We start from the raw sequence: 14,158 nt of genomic DNA, 5'->3' as shown, positions 1-14,158 counted from the left end.
GGATAGGCCATCTGCTGAGCGTAACTCTTACAGCAGCAAATGCTGGGAACAGAATTGATTTTTTTTTTTAATGACTATTTTAGGGTCAACTTTCTGCAGATGAAAAAAGCTTTGACTGGAAAATGAGGTCAATTGAAGTCTTTATGTACCAAAGGCAAGCACAGCAATCAAAGAGAAGTAAAATACTTCATCTGGGGTGCCTATAATATTTAGAGCAAGGAAACAGGTTTCTCCCCGATCTCGCTGGGGAAGATTTATCAGTTCCCAGTATCAGCATGTAGAAGAAGGTGTTTTTTTTTTTTTTTTTTTTTTTTTTTTTTTTTTTTTTTGATTACTGAATCACCACAGGTACAAAGACAGCTTTTCTTTTCTTTCTTTTTTTTTTTTTTTCTTTTTTTTTTTTTTTAAGAGGTCTGTGAGCTTGACTGGAGTCCACTTATAGGAATCCTCACAATAGGGAAAGCAAATCCACTTGCTTATAGCCAAAATATTTATTTCTGCCTGTGTACAGCATTGTGCATAAGAGTTGTTTGCTCTTCTACAGTGAGGTGGCTCTGGGCCCACATTTATTTTGTGCAAACATGTTTGTGGTGTGTGCACGTGTGGTGAAGGAGCAAAGGCAGCAACTGCTGTGTATCCCCTTTAATCTGTGAGCATGTAGCGAGTGTTAAAACAGGCCTGTAAAACATGCATTTTCTAAAACTGTTTGCTTGCTGCATCCAGCATCTGAGAGGCAAGAGCAGGATGGGCAGTGAGTGTCCTTGTTAAAGTGTGAGCTATCTGATCAGAGCACTTGCAGCTCCTCTTCAGGCTGTGGCTTGTGTTGCCTCTTGTCCAGCTGGAAGGTGAGACAGAAATAGGGGAGGTAGAAGGATGGTGACAGGTGAAATTGGGATTAAAATGGGAAAATGCTAGAGAGAGCTGAGGGTATCACAGGGGGATACAAAGGACCAGCAGGCAGAGGAGCTTGGCCATTGCAGTGGGCTGGAAGCATTTGGGGGAAGACAATATACGGGGTAGGTAAGACTGGGATAATGTAACAGAGGGCACAGCAGGCACTGGGCATACTGCAGCTGGGAGGAGGGAGTTATGGCAGGGATGTTGGCAAGTGGCAAACCCGTGCTTTAGTACATCCCTTCAGAGCCTGGTGCTATGCGAATATTTTAGCTGAATGATCGCTGTTGCTTCGCTGTGCCGCCAGCGAGTGCAGCTCCTGCAGATAACTCACAGCTCCGCTTCCTAGCTGCGAGCTGCAAAACCCACATGCCCCAGGCTTTCCTATAAGCTGACCCCCACAGATGCTATGTGTATATTCCTAGCACACAAGGCGTGTATTCTTAATATCTGTGGTATTGCCCTGGGTCTGCTTGCCGATCTCTCCTGCAATTCACAGGGCAGGCACTTAGCGGTGGGCTTGCAGGCACTTTGTGGCGGGTTTACTTGTGTGTGCTTGGCTTTTATTTCACATTTTTTTGCTTCCCTGCAGGCTGGAGAAGCAGCTTTTGGCTGTGCCTCTCCGCTGGGCGAGGTGAGGGGGAGAGAGGGCTGAGGGGGCTGAGGGCTGAGGGGGGACCGAGGGCTGAGGGGACTGAGGGCTGAGGGGGAGCCCGCTGCCCCCTGGCGGCGGCGGGCTGAGCGGCAGGCGGCGGGCCAATGAGCGGCGCCGCCCGCCGGCCGCTGGCCAATGAGGCGGCGCCGTCGGGGCGGGGGGCGGGCGCTGGCGGCGGGCGCCGCGCCGCGCTGCGCTCGGCTCCGTTGGGCTCCGCTCGGCTCCGCTGCCGGCCCCGCGCTGCCCGCAGCTGCCCCCGGGGAGCGGGAGCGGGAGCAGGAGCAGGAGGAGGAGGAGGAAGAGGAGGAGGAGGAAGAGCAGCACCATGGCGGTGGAGGAAGAGGGGCTGCGGGTCTTCCAGAGCGTCAGGATTAAAATCGGTGAGGTGCCGGGCGCCGGGAGGGGAAAGGCAGCGGCTGCGGGGCACATCCCGAAAGCGGGACCAGGGGGTTGGGGGGGGTGGGTTGGGATTGTTTGTTTTTTTTTTCGGGGAAAAAAAGAAAAAAAGAAAAAGATAAATAAAAATAATAAATAAAAATGAATAAATAAATAAATAAAAATAAATGATAGAAATGAAAAATGAAAAAATAAAAATGAAAAATGGAAAAAAAGAAAAAATAAAAATAAATAAAATAAATAAAAATAAAAATAAAATAAAAAATAAAAATAAAAATAAATAAAAAATAAAAGTAAGGAGCCCGGCTGCAGCCGCTGCGCTGCGGCAGGGGGCAGCAGGCGGCGCGGGCAGGGCGCCCCAGCGCTTTTTGGGGTGCCCCCGACCCCATAGGCGTTGCCGCAGCTGGGTGCTCTGCCTGCACGAAGCTGCAGGTGCAGGCAGCTGGTTGTGGTGTCCCCTGCACTTCCCAGGGCTGCTGGGCTGCATTTTGAGGTCGCTGGGGAGTGATATCAACCATCACCTCCACGCTGCCCTGCTCGAGGTCGCCTGCGCTGCCTCCTGTCCCATTTCTGGTTTCTTCCGTGCCTTGCGGTGCAAAGAGAAAAGCAGTGCCCGTCCTAAGGACCGCACTCTTCAGAAGTCTGCTCGAAATTGGTTTATTTCGGCTTCCCCCGGCCTGAAACCGTTGTCCTCTCCTCTTTTTTTTCTCCCGAACTGAAAATTATTTGGACCGGAATTCCTCGCGCATAAACAAAACAATGTGTCATGTAAGACTAAACAAACACTTCCTATAAGATTGCCGCTTTGAGGAAGTGTGCGGCGCTGATATTTCCATGAGTCAGTGCTTCAAAACCTGAGAGGAAACAACACGGGGCTCCGTGCCTGGCCGCTGGCTGGGAAAACTACAAAGGGAGCGCTTCTGCTCCACAACACGACCGGGGGTGTGCTGCTCACAGCGTTTAGTAAACACACACTGTGCTTAATTGCTCCTTTTTTCTCCATAAATGGCATCGGCTGGTAAGCTCGCAGCTGAAAAAGTGAAGGCTCACGTTAAGCATTTTTTCTTTGGAAGGCTGCATCCTGCCTGGCTTTCTGGCAGGTTGCACTGCGTGCATCGATTTGCGCTTGGACAGCTGAAGAAATTGCTTGTTAGGAGGCTCTAAGACTGTGCTTCTAGCTGTAGCCAGGCTTGCTGTGTAGGTTTACCTCTCCCGTAGCTTTGCAAGAATCTATGGGACAGGAGGATGCTGCACTTGGCGGGGCTGATGGAGCCCCCAGTTGCTGAGTGTGACCCTTTTGCTCATCGTGAGGTTCATCTTGGCGGTCACACTGGTCCCCTGCTGCAGCACGAGTGCTCACAGCAGGTTAAGATGTTCACCAGCTGGTAAAGCTCCTTGGAGAGGGCCACGAAGGGACCGTGGTGGTTGCAGGTGTTGAGGTCACAGTCTGAAATGTGGGACTTTGGGCAGCGTAGCCATGTGTGATCAGAGACACAAAGTTGTAAATATTTTGTGGTGAAGGTTGGCTGCTACCAGGCTGGTGCTGCATCCCTAACTTATCCCTTTTCAAAGGATAAAACCAAAAATCTCATTTACGTTGTGCTGGTCCTGGTGACGAGCTGAGGATCATTTATCTGTAGGCTGTGCTGCCTCTTTGGCTCTCAGTTTTGCTGTGCCTTCTTGGCTAATTCATAGAGAGCTGCGTAGTTCAAGGCGTTGTGAAAGGCATGAAGCTTTTCTGTGGGAAGCTGAGAGTCTTAGGTGAAATCAGGCAACGGGTATTTGCTTAAGTGCTCGTGTGCTAGTCCTTAAGCAGATTGATTGCCAGGAGAGAAAGTAGTTACTGCCCTTCCACCGTTAAACTTGGTACAGAACAAATGTTTGGGAGGATTGCCTCTGCGTTTCTGTGAGGGTCAGGAGGGGCTATCTCACCTCTAAAAAAAAACTTCAGGCCTCCCTCGGTCTAATAATTCTAAGGTTGATGGGAGAAATCCGTTTTGCCTTGAGAAGATGGCCTTCTTATCGTTGGCTGTTGGGATTTAGTGCCTTGTCTGAAGTGGTTACCCATGGGAGTAAGTAACTGCAACTAAACGTGCTCGCTGCATAATGCTGTAAAAGGATTTATCCCCATTTAAAAGGGGCATAAGGCTGTTGCACGGGTATTTTTAGCATAACTGAGTTTTCCATCTTGTGTCTTCCTATATATAGACAAATATCATGGTAAACAATTACTTAGGAAATGTAAAATCTTCCTTATTAAGGTGGCAGTGATCTGCTAGTGTTTCAAAGTTAGTGGACCAACAAGTAAAGAAAGAAGAAAAGTTGCTTGCATCTCACCCTGAATACATTCGCGACTTCTCGAGCTTGTTTCTGCACCTTAAGAAGGTAACAAGTACAGCTTCAACTGATGCTGCGTAGGTAAAACGAAGTGGCAACTTGCACTATTATCCATTGTAATGCTAAAATCTATTTAAGGCTCCAGTCTGGCACCCTCCACAGCGGAGGGTGCGGAATAGTAAAGCGGTGGTAAAAAATCTGCATAACCTATTTCAGCTCAGCAGAGGTTGGTAGCTGTTGTGTTGTGTAGCTGAGTGTGGAGCCCAAAGGACAGTTTCTCCAAGTAAGAGGAAGAAACCCAGGCAGCAGTGGAAAATAGTTCAGTAAACTTGGGTTCTGAAGAAATGGAGGATGCTTGCATTTGGGGCTGCCAACCTGGCATGACATTTTCCATGAATTAATCATTTTTTACTCAAAGGAAAGTTTATATATGGAATCACAGAGCCATTAGGGTTGGGAAAGCCCTCCAAGATCACCTGGTCCAACCATCCCCCTACCACCAGTGTCACCCACTAACCATGTCCCCAGGCACCAGGCCCAACCTCTCCTTGCACACCCCCAGGGACGGTGACTCCACCACCTCCCTGGGCAACCCGTCCCAGTGCCTGACTGCTCTTCCTGAGCAGAAATGGCTCCTCATTGCCAACCTGAAGGCAGTGACTCAGCTTTTGGAGTGGGTAGAGGTAAATTCTCATGTGTGAAACCATTAAACATATGCTCAGAGCCTCTGATACCAGGAAGCGAACTTCTGATTTTTTTCCCCTCTTTTGGAATTAATACATTTGAAAGAAAAAAAAAGTGTTTTCTAATCTCGGCCATGAGAACGAATAGTGTTTTCTTGTCTTCTGGTGGAGGTGATTATCTGCTGGTCAAAGTACCAAAGGCTCTTACATCAGGACCTTATGTAAGTGCTGGATGTCTTAGCTTCGCGGTTTCCCAGCAAACACTCTTGAAAACTTTCAACTGCATTGAGACATTCTCCATTCTCTTAAAACAATAGCTGAAAATGCATTCTCTATTCCTTACATTTCCTAAATCATTGGGTCCTGTGTTTGTGGGTCTCTATTCCTCCTGATGCTGACCTCCCTGGGTCCCGTGTGTGGCCCTGGGGCTGTCCTGGCACGGGTGGGTGCCCCAGGCTCAGCTCCTGGACATCTTCACCTGGGTTGGTTTGTGGCTCCTGGTTAAGGAAGGCTTTCCGTGCAGACACTGAAAGGGGTTTTCAGCCTCCAGCAAGATCAGAAAATACAATCTTGAAACAAAAAGCTTCTAAAATACCATTGGTTTTGTACAGCAGGTGAAAACTCTTAGAGTGGATGGGCACAGTAGAGTTCAAATGGACCTCCAGAGGGAATCCTCTGTCCTTTCTCCATCCGTGACCGGTGAGGGACCTGTGGATGTCCATTGCAGAAGTTTAAATTCTGTTTGAATTCTGTTTGAAGTTTTCTTACGCTTGTGCGAGACCCGAGTTCAATCTCTGAGTAGCTCACGGAGCAATTTGTCTCTTGGGGAGGAGCGGGAGGATGAGGCGAAATCCACTTCGGGTTGTTAAAGGGTACTTAATGCCTTTAATTTTGCGACAATTCAGTTGTGGGTACGTCCTCTGCAAACTGGTGGTTGGAGAACGAATCTCAGGCTTTTCGTGTGTGAGAAGAAGAAGCCTGGACCCTTCCAGTACCAGGGATTTATCCCTCTTGGGGTTGAATCAAGGGGAAGGTTGAGAGCTGGTTGGAGGTAGTAACAGGTTATGTTTTAATAAACTTGAAAGCTGCTTGCACGTTCTGGATTTTACCAACATTTCCTAAAACCTACAAAGTGTCTTTGGCTTCTCCAGCCTAGTGGACTGGTGACCGAATTTAGGGTCCGACTAAAAGCTTTGTTTGGGAATAAAACCAAAACAAATCCAGCTTCCTTCCTCCCCCTTCCTAACCTCTACCAAGGGAAAGCAACTTCCCTGAAACTTCAGATGTTGTTTTCCTCCTATAGAAGAACTTCTCTGGGTGAAAGTTTTGCAAAACGAAACGTGAATCTTTAAAATTACGAAGAGCTGTTTTTTTTTTTTTTTTTTTTTTTTTATTTCCTCCTATTTTCATTTCTCGAATTTGTCATGGATCGTTGCCAAGTGTTAAATACTTCATGGATTTAGTGGAGAGGGTGAGGGCTTGGAGTGTTCCTTTTATTTTTTCCCCCTTTTTCTGTCTGAAAGGGAAAAAAAAGTGTAGCGTATCTGGATTTTTGAGGTCTTCTGAGGAAAGAACGAAAATGTTGAAGACTTACAGACTGCCCTGACTTGCTCTCCTCCTGAGTTTGATCAGGAGTGCTGCTCTTCAGATTTACATCCTGGACCTCAAATGTCTTCCTTAACCTTTTTCTTTCTGGCTAGAGACTCGGCATTTGCTGGTTGTTGCCTCTCCCATGGGGAGCACCAGGGCACGATGCAGATCCCTTCGGTAGCCCAACAACTGTGCCATGCTTTTCCCTACTTGCTGGGGTCTGTAACCATGTGGCTGCATCACCAATATCCCAAAAGGATTTGTAGGATGTGATAAGGAATTTTGGCAGTGCCAAAGGGGAGGGAGGTTCGTGTATGTATGAGTACCTGGTGGGTTTGAGCAGGTAGCACCCACTGCAATGTTCAGTGTGTGCCAGTGGACAAATACTGGATAAAACTTCTCATTGTAGCCACGTGCGATGTGTTTGTAAAAATCCTGGAAGTTCATTTGGGAAGAAGAAGTATTTTTGCCATCACGGGAGGAGCAGTGCAGGTCCGCGTCCCATAAGACACGACCTCGAACTTTCTTTCTGTGTTTTTTCACAATGACTGGGCGAGGAAATGTGTGGTGGTCATCGTGCTTGTTACTCAAAGGCATTTCAAAACCCATTTAGAAGAAATCTGCCGTGCGAGGTGGTTCAAAAAAGGAACCTCGGGCTTCGGAGAGCGTGGGTTACGGAAAGAGGGATTTTCGTTTCCCAGGGTCTGACCCCTCCCTCGTTCATTTGGGACTGGAGGAATGAGGTTTGAGCGACTGCTGACTGATTTGCCTTGCTTTTAAGTTTCACAGGGCTCTCACAGTGCAAATATTGGACTTCTGTTACGTGCTCCTGTGCCAGCTGCTTGTGTGGACTTCTTGTGCTGCAAGCAGCAGCCCCGACGAGCCAGACGCGCTGACACTGGGGTTTTAAGCTCCTTAAAAAGCGGAGAGAGGCGACGAAGTTTATTTTTCCTACTGTTCCCAATTTCTTCTAAAAATATGTCTGTTTACAAATTGTTTACAGCTACTTACTTCTGTTGGAGAGCTCTAGAAGGGAGCAGCGAGCGGGAGCCTTTTGCAAGGGCCGTAGCCGCCTCTTGCTTGCGTTTCCCAGCTGGTGCCCGAGTACATCTGGAATCTATGAAATTCCTTTCTTTGTTCCTCATTTCCTGCCTCATTCAGGGCTGCAGCGCAGCCCTCTGAAAGCCCCGGGGACGGCTCTGAGGCTCTTCTCCCGAGCTGTGCGTTTTTAAAGCCTTTCCCGAGCTCCCGAAGGTGGTCGGAGGTTCCTGGTGTCTTAGCAGCGCAGCCGAACCGCGGCCTGAAACTTGTGAGCCGGGAGGTTTCGAGTGTTTGGACGACAAATAGTTGTGCTGGTTTTCCTGGCGCTCGTTCAGCTGGGAGAGTTGTAGGAAGGAGGGTGGTAGGAAGAGCCGAAAAATCTGCTAGCTGCTACAAAAGCTCCCTTTCTTCGCCGCTCTCTCCATCCCCCCTGGAACAATCACCGGCCTGTGAGACCAAATGAGCTCTGTTTTGCAGGAGTGTGACATTTCACAGTTGCTGTCGGGGGCTGGCTGGAGGAGCTGGTGGCTGCCACGGAGCACAGGAACACAGCCTTGGAAAACCAAGCTCGGGGAGTGTGATATGTGGTGCCTAAAACAAAAACAAGCCCTTCCCCAGCCCGGCAGTGTTCAAATTAAAGCTTCAGTTGCACTGCTGCAGTTCACCTAGCAGCAGCTGAGCAAGGGAGGGAACAGAATTGCACTTATTTTTGGCAAAACCGCTTGTGCTTTCTTTCTAACCAACAAAGCATCTGACCCAAAAATGCGTTTTTATGAATGCTCACATCCTGAAGCTGTCGGAGCGGCTGGCCCAAGCTCTCCAGAGCAAGAGGAAGCCCTCTGTCATCCCGCGGCTGCTGCCACCTGCAGAGTGACATTTTTTTTTTAATGTCACTAACAGAAAGTATATCATCGATGACACTGAAAGGCTTGGAAATACTTGTAGTTGCACATTATACTTGCTCCATGTTCTTCTAAATAAACCCCAGGAATTGCTGCCTGTCTTCCCCAAGGTATGCATCCAGCTAAAATACATCTTTCAGCAGAGTGTGTGGGTGTGTTATATGGTGGCACATCTCCTCTTTGAAGGTTCTCAGGTCTTCTGCAGCTGTATAAAAGTTTCCCTTTCCCTTTCCCTTTCCCTTTCCCTTTCCCTTTCCCTTTCCCTTTCCCTTTCCCTTTCCCTTTCCCTTTCCCTTTCCCTTTCCCTTTCCCTTTCCCTTTCCCTTTCCCTTTCCCTTTCCCTTTCCCTTTCCCTTTCCCTTTCCCTTTCCCTTTCCCTTTCCCTTTCCCTTTCCCTTTCCCTTTCCCTTTCCCTACAAAACCGCTTGAGAGGAGGGGGAAGAAAAGCCAAGAAACAACTAATTTTTATTCAGACCCATACTCCCGGCTGTCTGTCTGTGAGCACTGAGGCAGGAGCTTTTGACAGGGAATAAAAAGTGCCTGGGGGAATTCGGGATGCTGGGACAGAGCAGAGCGAGTTCGGTGCAAATGAAGCTCTAGCAGGCTGATAACCAGTTTGCTCTGACACCTGCTTTCATGACAGCGTTCCAGAAAGTTGTGGGTTTGCAAGTAAAAAATAAATAAATAAATAAAAAATGAAGTGAATGACTGTTTCAAGTCACCTTCAGGACTGAATGTGAGTAATCTCTGTAATAGTCTAGGTGGAAATGTTGCTGTTAAGAGTTTTGCGGTAACGCCGACACGTTTTTGGTGTTCTGTTGCCTTTTTTTTTTTTTTAATTTTGATGTTTATTTTTGGTGGCGTGCCTGGAGGAAATACTGAGCCCCTGCTGCCCTCCAGAGCTCCGGCTCTGTGCGAGTGGGAGAGCGCTGCCAGCCCCCTCCAAGAGTGCTACGGCCTGCCCCCGGAGCTGTGCTTTGAAGGTGGGATTTGGTTCCCTTCACGCTTCTGGAGGAGGCGGTGGTGGTGATTTATTGCTGCCTTTGTTGTTCCCTGGGCCGAGTATTTGGTGGCCTTGGGTGTCATGACCAAAACGCTGATGGATTTTGCAGCGTGTGCGGCCCGTAGGGTGTGAGGCCGGGCTGTTTGCAGGTTTGGACAGAAGGAAGGAACGAGGGAGCATTCTGCTCATATAATTTGGATTCAATATTCTGTATTTTTGGCATTCTTTTGGACGTGGATGCACGTTTCTAAGTGTCTGGTGGTGGTTTTTTGGCTGTCTTGACCTCTCAGTTTCCCCCCCGGAGTTAAAATTTATACAGTGAACGAGGCAGGGAACGAAGAGTATCTAGAAAATCCTGCAAGGAGCACGCTGTTCACCTGCTGCAGCCATCCTCTGACGAGGAGAAGAAGCCTGTTCATGTTGGTCAGTAACCCTGATAAGGTTTCCTGCTTCTCTGCCCTAACTCAGGGCACTTGAAAGTGCCCGTGGTGGCGTGCAGAGCTGCCTGGGGAGCTGCAGCCCACCCGCCGTGTGCTAGATTTCTGGCTTGGTGGTGCTTGGGGTGTTGGATGATGGCTTTCTGCAGAGAACATGAGATTAACGCTAAAATAGGCCAGCATGGGATGAGGGTGACGACAGCGGAGAGCTGCGAAACATCGTTCTGAGCCAGTGGGTTGGCTTCAGTTTAATCGGGGTTTCTATTTATTTAGTTAGTTTAACAGATATTAAAGTTCCTGGAACAGAAGAGCATCTTATCGAGAGCATGCTTAAAGCGTTCCTCGGAGGAGTGGAGCATTTACTTGGCTGGTAATGGAAGGAAACGTGGATTTTGTTGTAGGGCCGTGGACTGAGAGCTTCTGGGGGAGAGAGGGAAGGAGGCTGAGGCTTTTCTAAACTAAAACACAAGAAGGTGCTGCTGCAAGTCCTCTGAGGTATTGGTGGTGTCTCTGAAAGGCCTTTAGTTCACCCAGACTTTAGGATCCTGTCAGTGTTTTATAGGTTTAGCCATGCTCAGCGTACTCCTTGCTGTTGGCTTGTGCCCTCTGGGTAATCCAGAATGGATGATTCAGGCCTTCAAGACACGAGGCAGTAAGTTTGACCTGGCCCACTTAGTTCATTTTACAGTCTTCTTAGTAGTATTTTTTATTTATTTTCTCCTCAGTTCATTAATTCCATAATTAACCTTAATGAGTTTTTACACCAATTATTGGAAAGGCAGCCTGATTTAGGAGAGGCACTGAGGCACTCAGCAGAGGTAGGTGCCCCGCGGACAGGCCAGGCCGTAGGAATGCACCTGCCCCTCTCTGGAGGCATCCAGCTCCCCGTTTTGCCCCTCACCCTTAAAACTTGCCCCCCCTGGTGCTGGGGTGGCCGTGCTGGGAATCCTGAGGGGTGGAAGGAGGAAGCAGAGCTGCAATAACACCAAGCGGGGCCGCAGTTTTGTAACGCTGACTGTGGCAATAAAACGCATCCTGTGCGCTGGGGCAGCGGCCTCCAGCCCTGAGTGGGGAGGGCGCTGTGCCTGGCCTGGTGAGGAGGGCATTGCCAGGCCCTCTGTGGGTAAAGAGGTGCTGGGGAGGCACCAGCTACTCGGTAGCTATTGCTGCAGCGCCTAATTGCTTGCTAATTGCACTGCTGGGGTGGCAGGGAAGTAAATTCGGGTGAAGACCGGCTAACCTGGCGCAGCTGCGTTTTGTCCCTGCACTCGTCCCTGTGTTTGGGCTCCGATCGAGCTCCGTGACATTTTTAGTGATTTATTCTTCTTCCCTTTTTCTGTGGTTTGAAAGCCAGGCCCGATTTTGTGAAGTTTCTGGGGGCATCTTCCTGCTTCTCTGCAGCCTGTGGCAAGCCTGCTCTTACACCATGTCAGCACCACGCTGGCGATTAGCAGAAGGGAACTACTAGCCTGATGGCCCTTCTGTTTCTCTTCTCTCCTCCCCTACCCCAGACAGAGAGTAGCAGGGCTTTTTTTAGGCTTTTCTGCAGCCTTTCGGTGGGAGCCGTGCTGAGGGAGTCCTCACAACAGGCACTTCATGCAAAATGCTGTAGTCTGAACGCATAGTGTGGAAGATTCACTTCAGAAATTAGCAGAGGCTGTTAAATATAGTTGACCTTCGGTCTGCATCAATAAATTGCTCTGATGTTTATCCTTACTTAAGATGCACGTTAAGTCTGTGCTCTGTGAGTTTAGCAATTTCGTGCTGCAGACCTTAATTTCTTTATACTTAATTTCTGTATACTTAAGGTTATCTTGTTTGTGTGAGAGCAGGGCGATGACAGAGTCCAGCAAAGACCCAAGGAGACAGCACTTGGAGGGGAAGAAGCTTCTCACTGTTGTCATGTAAAAATGTGGCAAAAATCTCCCTAAAGAGAGAGGCACAGAGAGCAAATTAGAAGCGTACACGCAGGTATTGACCAGTCCTTCCCAGAGTGGCCTTCCCAGCAGTACTGGGGCTCTCTGTGAGCTCTTTCACTGGAGTGCAGTTCTGTTTTTGGCACTCTGGGTTAGTTTAGGTGCTCCTTCCAGCCGAAGGGGCCAGCCAGGAGGTGAAGTGGAGAGAGCTGAAAGGACACACTTAGCTGATTAAGTGGCTTTTTCCTCCCTGCTGGGAAGACCGCAGAGCTGTGCTATCTCTTCGTTAGATGTCTTCCATTGGGTGTGAGCGATTGGTAATTTGCACTTCTTGATGATAACAAGCAAGAGAACTTTATTGGAGGTAGCCCACATGATACAGGTGGTTGTCATCAAGCATTTCTAATGGGGATCTGTCAGGGGACTGAAGGAATGAGGAAAGAAGCTTGCTGTTAACTGGGTGTCCTTTTTCCTGCGAGCACCGTCACTGGTTCAGGCTCCTTGATGCAGCTGGATTCCTTGGCAGGTTGTTTGAGGTGGTTATTTTGCAGATCTCAGCTGTACATGTGCCCTGTCTCTTTCCTTTTGAATATAGGCTCAGCTGGCAGCATACCTCTGCTTCTGGAAGAAAAGAAGGTAGGTAAGGTCTGTGCTCAAAATTAGAAAGCTTCTGATCTACGAGACAGGCCTTGGATAAAGTTGTTCACATCTCCCATGCCTTTATGAAAAGGAGCAAGCCAAAGGAGGAGGAGGTACCATGTACTCTGGTCTGGAAGCGGGACTGATAATGGGGAATAGCAGTCTCGATGCCACTCGAGTTCCACAGTTGGCAGGAGCCTAAGGATTTGTGGGGCTTTAGCTCTGCAACGTGGACATGCGTCAAGCTGGGTTAGCCGTGCCAGCGGGCGTTACACAACTCGGCTGGAATGGCCGACTGCTGGACAGAGGATATCCCGTGAATTTGAGAATGAAGCTTGCGGATGATAAATGCCAAGGCAAGAGTTAATTTAATACCCGCTTTCCATAAATAGAGGGAGTTGATTCATACAGTCAGGCTTAGAGAATACAGGAGCACGTCTGAGGCTTCGCTGGCCTCTTGCTGGAGATCACAAATGTGCTATATCAAGTGCTGAGCAGGCTGCAGAATTTGGTCATCTTCTGCCCCTAGAATAGAGGTCACAAGGACAAAATGGGACAGGAGGAAGCATCTTTGTAATTGTTCTCTTTGCTGCTTGGATTTTAATACTGCAAAAAATGTCATTGCTCTGCACACTTCACGTGTACATATGATCTAGTACAAAAATTAAAGATTAGCATCAGGTGGTAGTTGATAATGCTTATAGAAGGAAAAAAAAACCTCTCTGTTCTGTAACTCAGATACAAAAGCAGCAAAGTGTTGGCAGAAATTAAATCAAAATTAAAATGTTAGCTGAACAAAGCTTCAGATTTTGAAGTTGCTTGAAAGTTGTGTAGGGTTTTTATATCCCTATATAATGTATGGGCAAACTATTATCTGCACCATATTATAAGTCCATAATTGTAATGTATAATCAGATAACTCTATGTATAGGTCGTACATATTAGCTGTTATGGTAAAGTGTAGCTTTTTTCCCTGTACTCCTCAAAACGTGAGTCCAGCGTGTTGGTAGGGCTTGCAGCTTGGGCTTTTCTGAAAAAGAAAAAAAAGAGAAACCCTTCACTCTACCCTAACCTTTGTTTCCTTAAAGCGTGTGGTGAGAAGCACAGCTTGCGTTCCTGTCCGAAATTTTCCATCCTACTCTTCAGCGGTCCTGTTGAAGGAGCAACCAGTTGAGTACTCCCTGTAGCCTGTCAAGAAATGCTGCTGTTTAGGTAGGAATTTTTAGAAACTTGGACATGTGGTGGCTCAATAATACAGTCTCCCTCAGCCCGTGTTGAAAATGTAAGCGCGATGTATTTATAGTTTCTTCGGTTCTGCTCTTAAGGAATGCGCACGAAGTGCAGTTGTTGGGCTGCCAGCCCGACAAATAAACCCCCCTGGTGAGGTTCACGAGGATAATTCGTGTGGCTTTTAATGTTTCCCGTGTTATTTTCCATTCTTACGAATCTTGAACATGAATATTGAAAAGAATACGCCCGTGTTTTGCAGATTGCCCTGTCTGAGGGCTGGCAGACTTCACGGGTGGTTTGGGAGCGCTGATAAACCCTGTCCGGAGCGAGTGCCTTGGTGGGGAGTCTGGAGCAGCAGCCGTGTGATCTGGGGTGCTGTGCAACCTGCAATTTCCCTCTGCAGTTCTGATGCCTTCTTTGTTCTGCCCTGTGTTA

General features: G+C 48.2%; 1 protein-coding gene across 1 annotated transcript in view; it reads left to right on the top strand.

Annotated features, from left to right (window-relative positions):
• The first annotated feature begins 1,766 nt into the window (after positions 1-1,766).
• The window catches only part of RASA3 (RAS p21 protein activator 3), a 103,902-nt gene continuing 91,510 nt past the window's right edge, over positions 1,767-14,158 (top strand). The window contains exon 1 of the mRNA XM_084298756.1: positions 1,767-1,929. Within this exon, the coding sequence (XP_084154882.1) occupies positions 1,875-1,929 (55 nt within the window). The 5' untranslated portion in view covers positions 1,767-1,874. The remainder of the gene's footprint in view (positions 1,930-14,158) is intronic.

This window comes from Netta rufina (genome assembly GCF_964035555.1).
Source record: "Netta rufina genome assembly, chromosome: 1".
Taxonomy (NCBI): Eukaryota; Metazoa; Chordata; class Aves; order Anseriformes; family Anatidae; genus Netta; species Netta rufina.
The sequence above is the reverse complement of the archived record's forward strand: the minus strand, read 5'-3'. Positions and strand labels throughout refer to the sequence as shown.